The 17,323-nt window shown below is 44.9% G+C and overlaps 1 protein-coding gene across 3 annotated transcripts in view; it reads left to right on the forward strand.

Annotated features, from left to right (window-relative positions):
- MED12 (mediator complex subunit 12) overlaps window positions 1–17,323 on the forward strand; it is a 36,117-nt gene that overhangs the window by 5,186 nt on the left and 13,608 nt on the right. For all 3 annotated transcript variants that reach the window (XM_014256496.2, XM_088062514.1, XM_088062515.1), the window contains exons 7-26: window positions 9–263; window positions 2,178–2,324; window positions 2,616–2,715; window positions 4,584–4,720; window positions 5,484–5,615; window positions 5,980–6,106; window positions 6,730–6,959; window positions 7,403–7,483; window positions 8,352–8,525; window positions 8,750–8,894; window positions 9,799–9,917; window positions 10,059–10,202; window positions 10,967–11,130; window positions 11,274–11,405; window positions 13,172–13,399; window positions 13,595–13,739; window positions 14,022–14,142; window positions 14,821–14,922; window positions 15,634–15,747; window positions 16,022–16,185. In XM_014256496.2, the coding sequence (XP_014111971.1) occupies window positions 9–263; window positions 2,178–2,324; window positions 2,616–2,715; window positions 4,584–4,720; window positions 5,484–5,615; window positions 5,980–6,106; window positions 6,730–6,959; window positions 7,403–7,483; window positions 8,352–8,525; window positions 8,750–8,894; window positions 9,799–9,917; window positions 10,059–10,202; window positions 10,967–11,130; window positions 11,274–11,405; window positions 13,172–13,399; window positions 13,595–13,739; window positions 14,022–14,142; window positions 14,821–14,922; window positions 15,634–15,747; window positions 16,022–16,185 (2,961 nt within the window). The remainder of the gene's footprint in view (window positions 1–8; window positions 264–2,177; window positions 2,325–2,615; window positions 2,716–4,583; window positions 4,721–5,483; window positions 5,616–5,979; window positions 6,107–6,729; window positions 6,960–7,402; window positions 7,484–8,351; window positions 8,526–8,749; window positions 8,895–9,798; window positions 9,918–10,058; window positions 10,203–10,966; window positions 11,131–11,273; window positions 11,406–13,171; window positions 13,400–13,594; window positions 13,740–14,021; window positions 14,143–14,820; window positions 14,923–15,633; window positions 15,748–16,021; window positions 16,186–17,323) is intronic.

Here is a 17,323-nt window from a genome sequence, read left to right on the forward strand (position 1 = left end):
TCCTGCAGTACTCTGGAGAGTTTGTGCAGTCTGCATACCTGTCCAGACGTCTGGCCTACTTCTGCACCCGCAGGCTTGCTATGCAGCTGGATGGTGCTGGTGGGCACCCACCACACATCCTGTCTGCCCAGACAGGGAATGCTCTTCCTTCAACTCCCACCCCTCAGCCAGCTGCAGGGAATCCTCCTCCCAGCCCTTTCAGTGACTTATTACTGTGCCCCCAGCACCGGCCAGTGGTGTATGGGCTCAGCTGCATCCTTCAGGTAGGTTTAAGTGATGGTGATTCTGGGGTCAATACAGACAATTTGTGCGCCATGACAGAGAAACCATTACAGTCTGAGTCGGCAGTTTCTTAAATACAGAAATATCAAACCATGGTTATCTTTGCTGAGGTGTTACAGAGCTTTTGTCAGATGTCGGTGCTACAGCAGTGCCCTTGACTGACTTGCATAAGGAAAATGGGTTGGAATAGAGCCTTTTGCTCTATTCACTGGTGCCTCATATGGCCGGGAAAGCTTTACAAAAGAAAGGATAAGAAAAAAAGAGTTATTTCCCATTGTTATATCAATAGCAGGTTGTCATCCAGGAAAGGAAATTATGTCAGAAATTAAAGTGCTTTGTAATTTTGTCAACTCTTAAAATCGAACAACCCCTCATCAGAATAAAAGTTCCCACAGAACAAAAAAAAAACAAAAACAAACTCACAACCAAACAGTACACACAAGAAACAGCCCCTCCCACTTCATGGAAGAATGTAGTAGTTTAGGAGTAGTAGAAGGCTGTGAAAAGGAACTACTCTGAACTCATAATCTTTACAGGTGGAATTGATTAAATGTTTACATTGAAATAAAAGGGCAAGGTTGCCAAAGCCTTACTGATAGATGTTTGAAGAACAGGTGCTGTTGTGACACTGTGGGATTCAGTCCTTACTGTCCTTGTGTCAGAGAGAGGCAAATCTTGTTCAGTGTGTGCATTCATTCATGATTGTGTTTTTCTTCTTCAAGAGGAAGGTGGCTAGGTGAGGTGGGTCCATGCAGAAGGAGTGGAGATTTGTTTCTTCAGGGGAGAAAAGACTTATTAAAGCAGAGAAGGTTCCAGAGAGTGCAGGATGGAGCGGGAGTTGGAAAGGAAGAGAGCACAAAGCTTGGGAACCTGCTGCTCAAGACAGAAGCTTGAGATGAAGTAGCCCTCACAGGATCGAGAAGCAGCCACACAGCTCTCAGAGAGAGAGAAAGAAAATTCCTATAGTACAGTTGACTAGAAGTAAGGATCTTTCTAGAAGCAAGGGTCAGAGAGCAATTTAGGGTTATAAATAAACCCTTTGCATTCTTATTAAGTCTTTTTTACTTTCTGTTGAAGAAGTTTAGAGGGTTTTTTTTCTATTTTCTATGCAATAAAACATGTCTTTAATATAAAAATCTGGGGAAAATAGATGAGCATACATGCCTCAAAGGTTTGGCTGTTTTGGAGTTCAGACACAACCTGCTTAAGAAGTTGATGTTGGTTAATTATGGTCTGATCTTTAGTATGTCTCAGTAGAAACGGGTGCATTTCTAAGAATTTCCGTAATTCTAAGAATGTGCATAATTAACCTTTGCTGAAATGTTCTCAAGATAAGCAGATTCTTTGGTTTGAGTGTCTAAAACAGCTTTGTGAACCAGAAACTGTAGGGGAATATCATAGGAATTGTTCAGTGAAGTTCTGTCTGTGTTTATGTGAGTGTATGAGATCATAACAGAATGAGAATGCATATAGCATGGTATTGTTACTATAATCATCAGACTTACGATTACCAAACAAAATGGTTAAATTAATTTAGGTGTGTTACCTCATACTTCTTTTCAGACATTACACTTGAGAAGTGTTGTAAGTTACTAATGTAAATGCTGCTTTTGGACCATGAGGGTTAGGTTGTGCTTGGAGGTGTGAGTTTGTGTGATCCAAAGGGTCTTTCAGAGCTAAGAACAAAAAAACCAAACCCAAACCAAACCAACCAAACAAACAAACAAACAAAAAAACCTCAAAAAAAACCAACTCACCCAGATAGTAAATGTGCTGTATAGGTGATAATGAGTTCCTGGGCAATAGGATAAAGTAGTGGTTAGTTCTGTAGAATTGTAACTTAATTGTTTTGACCTTAATTTGTTTAGTGATACTGACTTTTTTTTCTGTTACAGAGTATAATTTTGTGTTGCCCCAGTGCCCTTGTGTGGCATTATTCCTTGACTGATAGCAGGATAAAGACTGGCTCTCCACTGGACCACCTGCCTATAGCTCCATCCAACTTGCCCATGCCAGGGGGGAATTCAGCCTTTACACAGCAGGTGAGCAGCCTTCACGAAAGGGAGCTCTTGTAGTTTCGGATAACAGCTGTATCATAGCTCTTTTGGAATTTTCTTTTCATGTTGTGTGATAAGCATATCTGGAGGTGCTGTCTCACTCTGTAGGAATTAAGTGCTCTCATTCTGCTATAAGCCAGACAGTGATGTCCTTGGAAGATGGGCAAAATCTAAACTTAAGTAGAATTTCTGTCAATCTCTTTGTTTTCTAATATTTTTATTCACAGGACTTCTAAGGCATCCTTTTGTATGTTTACACAAGTCCATTGTTTCTAGGTTCGGGCAAAGCTGCGTGAAATTGAGCAGCAGATAAAGGAACGTGGCCAGGCTGTGGAGGTTCGCTGGTCATTTGACAAGTGCCAAGAAACCACAGCAGGTAACTTGCTGTAGGTTAAAGTTTCTTTCCACCTGATCTGTGCTACTCTGATAAAACTCCTGTCTGGCTATTCTTTTTGATTTTTTCCTTTCTACTACTGTTGGTATTTACTGTCAGCAGTAAGACATGGCTCTTTTTCTTTCCAGAGCAAAATCTTGTAAGGGTTCATTACTCCAGGTATAGAGGGAGTTTCTGTTACTGGAAGCTGGAAATGTTTACTAGGGAACTATCCTCTTGTCTCTGTGCCATGCTCTGATGCTTTCCCCTAAAATCTGCTGTTTGCCACAGTGAGAGTTAGGATATTAAGCTGGATGGACCCTTGCCTGACTGGTACAGCTTTCCTTGGGCAATGAGCCCAAGCAATGAACTTGCAGAAACTTCTCATAGAATCGTGGAATGGTCTGGGTTGGAAGGGACCTTAAAAATCAAGTGGTCTCAATGCCCCTGCCTTCCCCTAGATCTGGTTGCTCAGGACCAATCCAGCCTGGCCTTGAACACTTTGAGGAATGGAGCATACATTCCTTTCTGGGAAATCTGTCCTACTGCTTCACCACCCTCAGAGGAAAGAATTTCTTCTTAACATGTAGTCTGAGTCTGTCCTCTTTCAGTCTGAAACCATTCCCCTTTGTCCTGCCCCTGTGAAAAGTTTTTCTCAAGATTTCTTGTAAGTCCCCCTTAGTGTGATAGGTGACAGTTAGGTCACCCTAGAACCTTTTCTTCAGGCTGAACAATCCCAAATCTTCAGCCTTTCCTCCTAGGAGAACTGTTCCAGCCCTCTGGTCATTTTCGTGGCCTCCTCTGGACTTGCTCCAGCAGGTCCATGTCCTTCCTGTGCTGGGACCCCAGAGCTGGAGGCAGCACTGCAGGTGGGGTCTCACCAGAGTGGAGCAGAGGGGCAGAATCCCCTCCCACAGGGCTTTTGCTGCAGCCCAGGACACACTTGGCTTTCTGGGCTGTGAGACCAGGTCCTGTCCAGCCTCTGATCCACCAGCACCCCCAAATCCTCAGCAGGGCTGCTCTCCGTCTGTTCATCTCCCTGGACTGATACTGGGGTTACACTGCCCTGGGTGCAGTACTTGGCCACATTGAACCTTGTCCAGGTCTCCGTGGATGTCATCCATCCTTCAGGACTGTCAACCAAACCACTCAGCTTGGTGTCATCTACAGACTTGCTGAGGGTGCATTTGATCTTTGTCTATGTCACCGCTCATCACTGATGTCCATTGGGACTCTGAGCCTTTGACCACTACCATCTGGATGTGACTGTCCAGCCACTTTCTCATACACAATCCAGCATGCCTGGTGCTGTTTAGGCCCTCCCATTGTCAGAAAAAAATCAATACTTTGATGGCAACGCCAGCCATGGAGCCATGTGTTAATAGACTGGGCCCATCTGTTTCTTCCAATGTCATTGTCTGTAACTGGAAGGATAGAAGAGAAAATAATCTCTCTTCCAGAATCCCTTTTAATGGTTGGTCCCAAGATCCTGAAGTCCCTTTTGATTGTCTTTGGACTACTCTTGCGACTTCATCTTCTCTGTGGGAGACCAGTAATGGGTAATAGTCTGAAGGCTGTACCAAACTAGGAAGTTTAATAATTTCATGTCCTTAACCTGGGCCCCAGGAATGTATCAGACTTCCCTTAGAGAAGGGTCCATCTGGCATTTGGATAAAGGGTCCAAACCCTCTCTTTCACTTGGAAGAGAATCACCCACAGATACAACCCATCTTTTCTTCCATGTAGAACTGGTCTTGATACAAGGTGTAGGCCCTTCTGACCTCAGCTACCTTGGAAACGCATCTGGTGTTGCTCTAGAGTCTGTTGTACCGGGTGCCAAATACACATTTCTCTTTTCTGTTCTTTTCTAGGTTTCACTATTGGCCGTGTCTTGCATACGTTAGAAGTTCTGGACAGTCACAGCTTTGAAAGATCTGACTTCAGCAACTCTTTGGATTCCTTGTATAACAGGATATTTGGGCTGGGCCCTACCAAAGACAGTCATGAGGTGCTCTGGGACTTTGCTGCTGGGCCCTGGTCTTGGATGTGGCTGTGTTCTTGTTTATATCCCAGTGTTACTGTCCTATGTCTGCTGAGAGCTGACTAGGTAGTGGCCCTTGGCCAAGGGACATGATCTCCATTGAAAAGGATTTCATGCAGCCTTGTTAGGGAGGTACTAAAATGAGAAGGGTGGGTTCTGTGCTCTAGAAAGTCCAACAAATGCATGTAAGCTTGAGAGAATTCATTGATGAAAGGTGTCAGTCTGCATACCATATTGGTGCTAGAGACTTGTTATGTCAGTACTAACCTGGTTACATTTTGGGCTGTCTGCTGATTCCTAGGAGCTCACAGTTCAGGTTCCTCTTAGCCTGGGAGATGATGTGTTTTATGATGTGTAGGACCAGAGTGCATCCACTACTGCACTGGTTCCTAGAAGAGCTGCAGCACTGGCTGTTTGTATACTTTGTATGAGGGTGTCGAGAAGTTGTGTTTTACTCAGTGCTGTGATTACCACTCTATAGATGTGCTCCTGGAAGAGGGATGATTTTCTGAAGCAGAGTCAGTCTGGAGATTTTTCAGGGGCTGTGGACCTAGTGTTGCAAAATGGAGTCAAAGCAGAAGGACTCTAGCTTGACATCTGTCCTCCCTGTTAGGAGGAGGGGAATGTAGCAGTCTTCAGGCCCTGTTCTATGAGGAGTAGACCCACTGTTATATCTGCTCCCCTCTTCTGCTTGGCTCAGGTTCTCACTGCAGTGTTTCTATCCCCCCAGATCTCCCCAGACGATGATGCAGTGGTGGCCTTGCTGTGTGAATGGGCTGTCAGCTACAAACGCTCTGGGCGCCACAGGGCCATGGTCGTGGCCAAACTCTTGGAGAAGCGTCAAGCAGAGATTGAGGCTGAGGTAGGTCCTTATTCCTGGAAGGCTGGGGGCATTAAAGGAGAGCAGAGGTTACCTAACTCCGATTATAGGCAAAGGCTGATCAGCACAGTGCCTCTTGTCACTGATGCTGCTAATTATGGCATTTGCTCCATCTGACCCAATGTAGGTCATAAATGAGCCTGTGGGATGGTGCATATCCCATTTCTTGAGGACAGCAGAAGTGCTGACATACTTGGAGATTGTGCAGTAGCTTACAGAAACCTGTGTGGTGGCTTGCTTGTAAGAGCAGGATAGAAAAATTCTCTTGAAGACGTCTTTTTTGAGATACATGGATAGGAAGTTTCTCCTCTGCATCAGCGGTTGGTACTTTTTTCTGTTTCTGCAGAGATGTGGGGACTCTGAAGTCGTGGATGAGAAGGGCTCCATCTCATCAGGCTCTCTGTCAGCAGCCAGCGCTCCTGTGTTTCAGGATGTCCTTATGCAGTTCCTTGACACTCAAGCTCCTATGCTAAGTATGTAAATAAGAACTTGTGGTCTCCCAGTTTCTAGCTTTCCTTCTCTTGCAAACTTTGCATTTGTGTGCAGTTATCTTGTGTGTATTGGGTGCATCTAAATTCTCTTTCTGACTTCCTTGCAATTCAGAGCTTTTCTTGGAGAGGGAGGAAAAGCAACTTGCAGGGCCAGATGATAGAAAGATGATACAGAGTCACTTCTGTTAACAGAGCATTGGCCAAGGATAAATGAGTTCAATCAGGAGTTACTTCAGGCTGAGAACCAAAGGGAGGTTTTTAACTGGTGACAGAGCTCTGGCTCTCATGGGAATTTCTGCAGACAGGTTAAGGGGGATAGGATAACAGATTTGAATGATGCAGGCAGCTGTTTGTACACCCAGGAATAGCACTTCTAGGCTAAAGTCCAGTGCCTCTGGGCTGTGACACTGGAGAGCTTTTGACTTAATTGCTAATTTTTGAAACTGGGCTTTCTGCTTTTAGTCCCTACTGTAATCTCAGAACTGTGTATCAGTCACTGTGTTGACATCTCAGGAAATGCTTTTTCTTGCCCTAGGTTAGGTGGCTGGTGTTGCTTATAGTGGTGCAGAACTACTCTGATGGCCCTGACTGTGTTGTCCTTTCAGCTGATCCTGGGAAGGAAAATGAGAAAGTGGAGTTCTTTAATCTGGTGCTGCTGTTCTGTGAGCTAATCCGACATGATGTCTTCTCCCACAACATCTACATGTGTACGCTCATCTCCCGGGGTGATCTTGCCATGGATTCTCATGGGCCTCGCCCTCCTTCCCCCTTTGATGACCCTGCTGAGGAACATGACAGGAAGGAGACAGAGGGAAGCAGTGGCATCAAGCTGGAGGTGAGAGCACGAACACCATGGCCCTCCTGTACATCTCTGTGTTGTGCTTGCCTGTTTTTACCAGCTTTGCAGCCTCCTGCTAGAGGATGTACTGCTGACTCCTGTTCTTCCTTCCCCCAAACTATTTCCTTACCATTTCAATTTAAGGTTATGTTCTCAGTGACTGCAAAGGACCTGCAGATTGCAGAAGGGTAGATAGGAAAATCTTGCATGGCTTAATACAGAGCAGCATATCATGAAGTGCTGTGTGAGGCTTGTCCATATTTGAGGTGTATCAGGCTCCAACTTGCCAGGCACCATGGATCTCGTGGCATATTGCTGTCACTGTCCAACATTGACATCAGTGCTTGTCAACAAATGTAGTCATGACCAATGTAGTCAACAAATACTCTCTTTTTCCCTGATACATCACTGAGGTGTAAAACTGCTCTGTCTGTTCCCAGGACACAGGTCTTTCAGAGCCTATGGACATTGACCACAACCCCAGCATGCTCTTTGATGACATGGAAAAGACAGACTTTTCGGTATGTTCCAGCATTTCCTACCTGTTACTCAGTAAGTAGGGTCAGTGTGTTGTAGTGAGCCCAGGAACAGCATGTGCCTTGCTTTTGTGTATCTGCTGGAAGTGGCTGGGTTGTAAGGCAGTTCATATTGTAAAAGGCCCATATAACCTATTTATGTAGTTTGGTGTTCATCAGAGCTGAGTGAGTTACAGTTGTTCCTGGGACCTCTTTTTCTGTGGCTACTGCTAGCCCAGGGTTTGGGCAGGGTAGGAAGTGGGCTGCTTGGAAGTGGATGAGAAATGAATGACCATGATGGCATCAGATTGGCAGTGACCAGTTGCAGAGGTTTTCTTCATCCTGGAAGAAGACATTAGTCTGCTTTCATCCTACAGTGTGGCCTTCATTACTTCCTCAGGTTTACAGTTCTTCTTATCTGTGGGCATAGTTCATGGTAGCAGAACACTTTTAAGCACTTAGTAAAATAAACTTGTGGTGCTTGAAAAATGCCTGAGTACCTACATCCATCCAGCCATTTCTGACATTTCAAGATACATGTCAGGCAAGTGTGATGCAAAGCTATATGCTTTCCCAGGATCCTCACTTCTGTGGAAGGGGCTGTTTCCAAAATTCTAAGTCATGAATTTATTACTCCTATTGTGTTATTTCCTGTTGTGTTTAACTTAATATACAACATGGACCAGAAGCAAAAAAATAGGAATAGTCTCTTAGCACATTATCTTGGTTTTTGCCTTAAGAATTGGCTGTTTTTCCAGCCCTTCCTTTTCCTACTCCTTTTTAGGCCTGAACAGAGGTACATTCCTTCAGCAGTCTTTACTGTTCCATGACCATGTTCCCTTACCTACATTTTCTTGTTCTGATGTCTCCCCAGATGTTTTCTCCACCCATGCATTGTGAATCTAAAGCCAGCCCTTCCCCTGAAAAGCCAGATCCTGAAAAGGAAGCAAAGACTCTGCTGAAGGATAAGTCTGTGGAAGGAATGTTAGCATCTCTGTATGACCAGCCTCGGCACATCCAGTATGCAACACACTTCCCTATTCCTCAGGTATGACACTGCTCCCCTGTTGCTGCCCTTGTCATGAGGCTTCTGTCTCTCCCTGCTGTGGCTGGGTGAGGAGAAGTTCTGCTTTTCTGGATGGTTCCTTGCTTACTCACAAAGAAGCTTCTGAGATGAAGGATTTCTTTTCCTTTCAGAGATCCAGATATGAAACAAGATTAAAGAATTCAGCCTTGTAGGTGCTAATGCAGTTGTCTCTTTTGGTTCCTCAGGAGGAGTCATGCAGTCATGAGTGTAACCAAAGGCTGGTAGTTCTTTTTGGGGTTGGAAAACAACGGGATGATGCTCGGCATACGATCAAGAAAATAACCAAAGACATTCTAAAAGTCTTAAACAGAAAGAGCACTGCAGAGACAGGTTAGTAGAACTTGAGACACTCCTTTCTGAAGTAAGAGCATCTTTCCAGTTGGCAGATTCCCTTGTCTGGAGTCTCACAGTGGAAGGATTTTACACAATCTACAGTGTCTGGTAAGAGGTACTAGTGTAGCACTAGAGTGTGGAATGGTGCTCTGTTTTCAGACATAATAGCCAGCAAGTAAGACAATTGGTTTCCTGCTGGCAGTGTCTCTTTAATTAACTTGTCATCAGAAGAGAATTGAGTCATAAAAGGCTCAGAGTGAGACCCTGGCCAAAACTTTGGCTTTCCATATTTTATTTTATTTATTCTTGCATTTAGATGCTTGTACAAGAAGCAAAAAATACTTTCCAATGTGTGTTTGGCAAAGACTTTGCTAAATGTATCATGCTGCTACACTTTTAGGCACGTGCTAAGTGCATAGGATAGGAAATTTGTATAGCTGGGTCAAAATCAACAGAAGGCATCTGGTGTCCAACAGCTGAGAATCTAGCTACAATTTTTCTTTCTTAGTCTGATGCCTGAAAGGCAACTTAAAATGTGGCAAAAAGATGATGCTTTAAGGAATGCTTTGACAAAGAAACTTTTGTGGCTGAGCATCTCCAGTTCAGAATGTCTGTTCTCATCAGAGAATAGGTATATCTCCAAATCAAGACAGAAGGATACTCCAAGGAGTACTTTCATTTGGGATAAACTTGATGTTTGCCCTACTGTCATTCTTAGGGATTCCTTAATGTTGTTTCGTTTTTTTTTAATTAAAGATAGTCCTTATCAAGTTAAGGTCTAGGAGTCAGGCCTTTTGCCTATGCTTCATGACAGGGGCTGATCTTGCTGGGGAACTGTCAGAAGCTGATGGCTGATGTTTAACCCTCTGGTGGTGTTTTCTGATGTTTTCAACTTTGGTAGGTGGGGAGGAAGGCCAGAAGAGGAAAAAGAGCAAGCCAGAAGCATTCCCAACAGCTGAAGATATCTTTGCAAAGTTCCAGCACCTTTCTCACTTTGATCAGCACCAAGTCACATCTCAGGTATGAAAATTTGAAGACTGCTATCCTTCTTGGGCCCTGACTGTGTCTCTGTATTACTGTGAGCAGCTTCCTGGAAGGAGATGAGCCTGCTGAGGGACTTCTAGAAGGGGAGAGAGACTCTGTGTTGTCTTGCACTTGCAGGTATCTCGTAATGTCTTGGAACAGATCACCAGCTTTGCTTTGGGAATGTCATACCACCTGCCTCTGGTACAGCATGTGCAGTTCATATTTGACTTGATGGAGTATTCACTCAATATCAGTGGTCTTATCGACTTTGCCATCCAGGTAAGGGCAGTGTGCTCAGGTGCTCCCTGGGGAGGGCTTTGTCCACCTGAGAGCCAGCAGATCTGTGCTGTGATAGTTGGCCTGCTCTGGTCATCACTGGTGACCTTCTGACCTGTGTCATGGATGTGGTCAGATTAGCATTGTAATGTTTCTGGGCTGCAGCTGTTAGGAATAGGTTATCTATGGCAGATAGTCTTGTGTGTTCTGTTCTGAGGATTATTCTTCCAAAGGCTTTGGGCTTGTTTCCAAAGGACTTGCATTGCATCTCTGTCCCTGGTTGCAGCAGGGCTTGTTCTGAGTGAGAAGGGGATTGTCTGTCCCTGGCACCTTGCCTGCCTTGCTCCCCTGGAAAGATCCTTGGCACATAGCAGCTCACGCTGCCTTCTGGTTCCTGCTAAAATCCTGTTGCTGTTTCTGCAGCCTGTACCAGGTGTCTCTTGAAGCCTAGCTGATGGAATTGTGGCTGTTAGCCTGGAAAGGATATCAGAGTGAGACTTATGCAGGATAGAACTACCAAACAAGCTGCTTAAAACTGCCTGTGGCCATGTCCCAGTTACCCTCTGATACCCAAGCCCTGACAGCTCCTTGTAACTGCCTGAGACATTTTGCCAACTGTTCTGGGGCGCATCCCTAAGTGGAAAGTAAGTGCCTGGCAGTGCCTTTCCTGGCAGGTCCTATAGGCTGTGGGTTTGGTGTGCCTCCTCCCTTTCTGACCATACCTTACCCCTGTGGCTGTTGAAGGGTTTTTCTGTCATTGGGTGCAGTTGCTGAATGAACTGAGCGTGGTGGAGGCAGAACTGCTGTTGAAATCCTCCGACCTTGTTGGCAGCTATACCACCAGCTTGTGCCTGTGCATCGTGGCTGTGCTGCGGCACTACCACTCCTGCCTTATCCTGAACCAGGACCAGATGGCTCAGGTCTTTGAAGGGTAAGGGCATCTCCCCCTCTCTGTGTGTAAGGAAGCAGTGTATATGCTGAGGGTTTATAAGGGGCATGGACATCTATGTCCTTCCTCAGAGGCAGCTACTTGGTGCCCGAGGGTTCAGCTCACTTATTTTTGTCTCTCTGCAGTCTGTGTGGGGTGGTGAAACATGGCATGAACCGCTCAGATGGTTCCTCAGCAGAGCGCTGTATCCTGGCCTATCTCTATGACCTGTATACCTCCTGCAGTCACCTCAAAAGTAAATTTGGGGAGCTCTTCAGGTGAGTCTGATGCAGCTGAGTATTTGAGTGGGTACTTCTCCCTATAGCACCTTGACTTAAACTTTGCGTTTTGATTGTTTGATGGGATTTCTCCTGAGATCCTCTAAATGATTCAGTGGATAGTCTTGACTCATAAATAATCATATTTTAGTGAATTACCTCAGTAGTCCTCTGCACCTCCGCAGGTCTGTACCTACCCCACTCCTGGAGGATAGATGTAGAGAATTTAGTTCCTGCTAAAGTGGGGACTGAGCAGTTAATTTTAAAAGTGGTTCTCTGCCCTCTAATACTCCTTGGGCTGTTTCTGAACCTGCTCTGCTTGGTTCTGTGTTTGTTCTTGTGCTACTTTTTCTGCTTCTGTTAGCAGTTTGGGTTCTGCTCTGATGATGTTGCCTCTAGGTTCTGTCCTATGGGTTTACTTTATGCTGTGGCATTCTGTTCTCTGCAGTTCTTATCTTGGCAACTGACCCTCCACTAGCACCCTTAGCCACCCGCAGATGGAGTCCACAGATCTCCCAGGCTTTTTGCTTACCTGATCCTGTGAAAGGATAGTTCTCCTCACAGCCCTGTTTACCAGTACAGTGCTTCACTTTGTCTTCTCTCTCAGTCCTTGCTCCCTATTAGAGCTTCCAGTGCAGGTGTGTTGTGGGAACATCTGACCCTTGGTGTTACCCCGCAGTGAGGGGCTGTGAGAATGGCTGTTGCCTTGATAGCAGCTGGCCAAACTCCTGGCTACAGAGAGCTTTGGAAGTCTGTCTCTGGACTGGATTGAAAGCAGGAGGGATTGATGTTTTTATAGTTTGTCGTACTGGAATTCTTTGAAGGAGTTGTCCTACATGCAGAAATGAGAAACATCATACTAGTCTAACTGAATTCCCAAAAGCTGTTCAGCAAAACTTTAAAGTAAGTGGCCACAGATAAAAGGGAATATCCTCTAGCAGGCAAACAATAAGTTACAGATGAAAACAAGGAGTGACTGCGGAGTTCTAAAGGACTCTGCTAGTGCTTGTGCTGTTTTATGCCTCAGAAGTGAGTGGTAATATCAAAACTTTTCATAAAACTGTTACTTAGCATATAACAGAAGTTGGCTGCAGGTTGTTGTAGTAGGGTGTGTTGATGGTGACCAGGTGATAAACTGGCAGAACGTCAGTGGTGTTAAACGTACAGTAATGCACCTAGGATTATCTTTGTTCCTTTCTAAGTTCTGGGTGGTGGATATGTTCTACTGGGTCCATAAAGGATCTTTGAGCTTTAACAGATACATAATTGAAAATGTCATTATAGGGTACAGTAGCAGTCAGAAAACAAATTAAATGTTAAGTATTGTTTGTAAAGGAATGGAGAACAGAACAAAGAGCATCATTAGGCCCTGTTTATGTCATGGTACAACTGTGCCTTGTGGTTTGGGGCATCAAACTTCAAAAAGCATGTAGTGGATTTAGGTCCAAAAGAGGGTGAGTAGATAAATTACCAGAGGTTTCAAATGACTTATGAGGAACTGAGTCTCCTCCCCACAGAAGAGGAGTACTGATAAAAATTTTGTAAAGCTCTGTCTGATGTGAAAAACAAACTGAATGTTCAATATGTCTTAGAATGCAAGCACAGAAAGGAAAGAATAGAAAATAACAAATTAATTGGCCCTTATTGGTACACACTGATCTTGAGTTTCAACGTTTTCTAGCCCAGGGAGGGTTTGTCTTTGCTCACCAGAGTTCAGTGGCTGCTTAGTTTTTTTGTGTTCCTAATCACTTTTCTGTCCTGTTTAGTGACTTCTGCTCCAAGGTGAAGAACACAATCTATTGCAATGTTGAGCCATCTGACTCCAACATGCTATGGGAACCAGAGTTCATGATTGACACTATTGAAAATCCATCTGCACATAACTTCACGTACACCAACCTGGGCAAGAGCCTCAATGAAAACCCAGCCAATCGCTACAGTTTCGTCTGTAATGCACTAATGCACGTGTGTGTGGGACACCATGATCCAGACAGGTGAGAGGCAGAGCTTTCATGGTTCTACTGAGAAATTCTTTAGGTGAGGGTAAGGAAGCCAGTGGCCATATCTTGGCTGTCTCGGGGTGTGAAGAAGGAGGAGCCAAGGCTGAGGTCCCTTAGAAAGTCGCTGACCTGATGTCATGCATGAGTAGCAAAGCTGATCCTCTGCTTTTTTCATTATTTATTTAACAGGGTGAACGACATTGCTATCCTGTGTGCTGAGCTAACTGGCTACTGCAAGTCTCTAAGTGCCGAGTGGCTGGGTGTGCTCAAAGCTTTGTGCTGTTCCTCCAATAATGGGACCTGTGGCTTCAATGATCTCCTCTGCAATGTTGATGCAAGTGCAAACATTCAAAAGGGGAAAAGGAATTGAAGCAGGAGTGGAGGGATCCCTTGGGAGAAGGCAAAAGTGAACAAGGGATGGAGGCTTTGTCTTCTGAGGGCAGGGAAAAGGCTTTGAATACCGGGGGCTGCCCTTGTTATTTGTTGCAGCCTGGGCAGACCATGGACATTGACCAGGGGTTATGGGCCCTTCTGCCCCCCACAGCTCCTAGGAATTACTGACAAAGGGAATGAGGTAGAGGCTGTTTGGATCACTGGCTGATCTCCTTTCTTTCAGGTCAGTGACTTATCTTTCCATGATTCCTTGGCTACCTTTGTTGCCATTCTCATTGCCCGGCAGTGCTTGCTGCTGGAGGACTTGATTCGCTGTGCTGCTATCCCCTCACTCCTCAATGCTGGTAAGTGCATCCCTGCACAAACCTCTGACTCTCAGTTCTGGCCCAAAGGCCTGTGCTTAATGCATGCTTGGTGAACTTTATAGTTGTGAAACAATCCTTCAAAACTTCTCTTATACTTCATAACTGAATGTGGTGCTTTAGAGAAATTTGGGGCTTTTGATTTCTACCAAAAACTGGTTGTGCTAAGGTTTTTCACTGCCCTGCTCTCCTGAGTTTGTGTTGGAGCTGAAATAAACATGGGGAGCTGTTATCAGCCTCACTGTGTGACCATTGTACTCAGCTCTGAACTCCAGCAGTATGCCTCCCACTGATAATAATGTTCAGCGTAACATTTTGGCTAGAGCAGTCAGTTGGGCTTATAGCACCTGTGCCCCTGCCTTACTCTGCCATCAGCCTTCCTATCATCAGCTCTGGGGGTTGAAGCATCCAGACTCTTGACAGGGTGAAGTTGGAAAGATGGAGCAAGCAGAATACAGTGCATGTCACTGGGGATAATACTGAAGGATTTGCTAGCTTGCATGTTAATTGCTGCACATGCTCCATATTTGTAAATACAATAAGGCTGCTGCAGCTTCTCGTCTGGCTGCTCCAGGGCAGTGCACTGTGAATAGCTTTTTGGATTGAGAGTCAGCTGTCCTGGTGCTTAAGAAATCTCAGTTGTCTCTTTTCTTTACATAGCCTGCAGTGAACAGGACTCAGAACCAGGAGCACGTCTGACCTGCCGGATTTTACTCCATCTGTTTAAGACTCCACAGCTGAACCCATGCCAGCAGGACGGCAGTAAGCGAATGAACCTAGAGCCTTTCTTTGCTGTGCAAGTACTAAGGCTCTTGCACCCCAAGAAGAGAGATAGGAGACCTTATGGTTAGAGATCATAACCTGCTTGCTTTGAATAAAGCAGGCAAAGCCTGATGCACTTCCTTCATAGGACAAAGAACAGTATCCTTCCATTTATGTCACTCCATGGTAGCCTGGCACTGGGGAGAAGGTTCTTGGAGGCAGGAAACCAGCCAGTAGAGGTGGCCTTGCTGTCACTAAGCCATTAGAGTAATGATCACTTCTTTTATGTCTTGAGCTGTGTATAGCCTCTTAACTTGGTGCCAGAAGCTGCTGTTTTACAGCACTCCTTTTTTGTGTGATGATGGAAACATTCCAGGAAGCTCTGTTCTTGGCTTCTCACCAGTATCCTGATAGCTCAGATTTCTAAATCCAGCCTGTATTTAAGGTCTAGGGTACTGTTGGAGCTTGGAGTTCATGACACAGGCTCTGCACCCCATTTGGATTTCATGGTTCGGTTGTCACAATGTGATTGGCACTATGCTTCTTGAAACTTAATTAAATGGACCCCATGTTACAGTTAGGAAAGGAACTGGCCTCGAGATTCTCAGAGCTGGATTTTATGGTACTTGCTGGCACATAATTCAGGCAGCTCTGGAGCCTGTGCCTTTCTCTCTTGTTGAGTATTGCCTTTCCCCTTTGTCCTCTTTGCAGACAAACCCACTGTGGGAATCCGCTCTTCCTGTGACCGTCACTTACTGGCAGCTTCCCAGAATCGTATTGTGGATGGAGCAGTCTTTGCAGTGCTGAAGGCTGTCTTTGTTCTGGGTCTGTACCTGTGTTAGCCTGAATCTATAACCATGTTTTTCAGGGGAGTGGGAGAAAGGCACTATATTGTTCGTGTTGGCTGTGCAGAAGGCCAAAGGAGACCTGTTCTGGTGAATATGTGGCTTATCTGTAGCTGTGAACATACTTTGAGTCTGTTGGCTGCTGCAGAGAGGTCATTGATCACAGGGAGAGTTTACAAAATCTCAAGATGTTCTTTGAGTCAGGCTTTGTGGTTAGACTTGTTGATTATGTGACACTTGTGTTTTCCTTATAGGAGATGCAGAACTGAAAGGCTCTGGTTTTTCCCACCCTGGAGGTGTTGATGATCTCATGGATGATGAGCTGGGCACCAGGAAGGCTGGTGGTCGTGTAGTAACTGTAGAAACAGCCAGCTTGGATATTTATGCCAAGTATGTACTGAGGAGTATATGTCAACAGGTGAGTCTATCCCATCTCTAGGCATGTCCCTATCCCTTCAGCAGACGGATATATCCTGTATGCCTTTCTTCAGGTTGGGTTTTGCAGGTATTTATTTGAAAGATCAGTGAAGAACCTGCAGTGTTTCTGTAATGTGACAGTACTGAGGATTGCTTACTGTTAGCAAAACACAGAGACAAGCGGTGCTCAAGAATTAGGTGTTGCAGTATGCAGGGACTGCATCCCCTTTGCTTTGGAAACAGCACAGGGCTCCTGTCCAAGGAGGGGAGTGCTGGGAGTGGTATGCTGAGATGTGTGCTGAAGGCAAAGAAGATCAGCATGAGAAAGACAGACAGATGGTTTATTAAAATGATAAATGGTGTCTTTCAGAATGCAGCCTAAGTGTTTCTTGCAGTTAGGCTGTTAATGTATCCATGGGCTTTGCATTGCCCTGTTTAATTAATTAAAACAATGACAACAAAAGCCTTTTGCTTAGCCTAATCTGACAGCACCAGTATTTTTATTCCTTTGTGGAAAATTGACACTTGGGGAGCTGAAACCTGGCTAATAAAGTTGCAGAGTAGAGTAGCCATGCTGTATGAAAATGGATTTTGATGGGTATCCTTAGCCTTGGTTATGAGCTTATTCTCTCAGCAGGAAAGACATGTTGTTGCAATCTGAAACCTGTATTTTATATTACTTGATGTGTAAACCCACCATTAGTACTGTGTGTTGTCCTCATGCTATTGTTTATCAATTGGCTGACTGCATAGTGATGTTACCAGCTTACCAAAAAGGAATTGCAAACACCTATTTTTAAATATAAATATAACATTCTCGATGTCACTGAAACCTGACTATAGCATTTACAGAAGCAGATACTCCATTGCTGATTGAAGTCTATATAGGAAGGACTATATGAAGTAGAAATGTTAGTGTACAGCAGGGAGTAGCAGTGTCAGGTGTCACTGTTCATACCAGTTGTTGGCAGCACTGGTTATGTAGAAGTGAGCATTCCAGTAGACACCCATGAGTTACCACCAAATTGTGCCAGACCTCCTGTAATCTTCCTGCAGCTGTAAAGGGCTGGTAAAATGCTGTGTTTAATATTAGCACCTCTTCTGTGAGCGGTGAACTTGCGCTATCAATGCCTTAGATT

Source organism: Pseudopodoces humilis, chromosome 15 (genome assembly GCF_049639895.1).
Source record: "Pseudopodoces humilis isolate 2021_Gansu_Grassland_sample_001 chromosome 15, ASM4963989v1, whole genome shotgun sequence".
Taxonomy (NCBI): Eukaryota; Metazoa; Chordata; class Aves; order Passeriformes; family Paridae; genus Pseudopodoces; species Pseudopodoces humilis.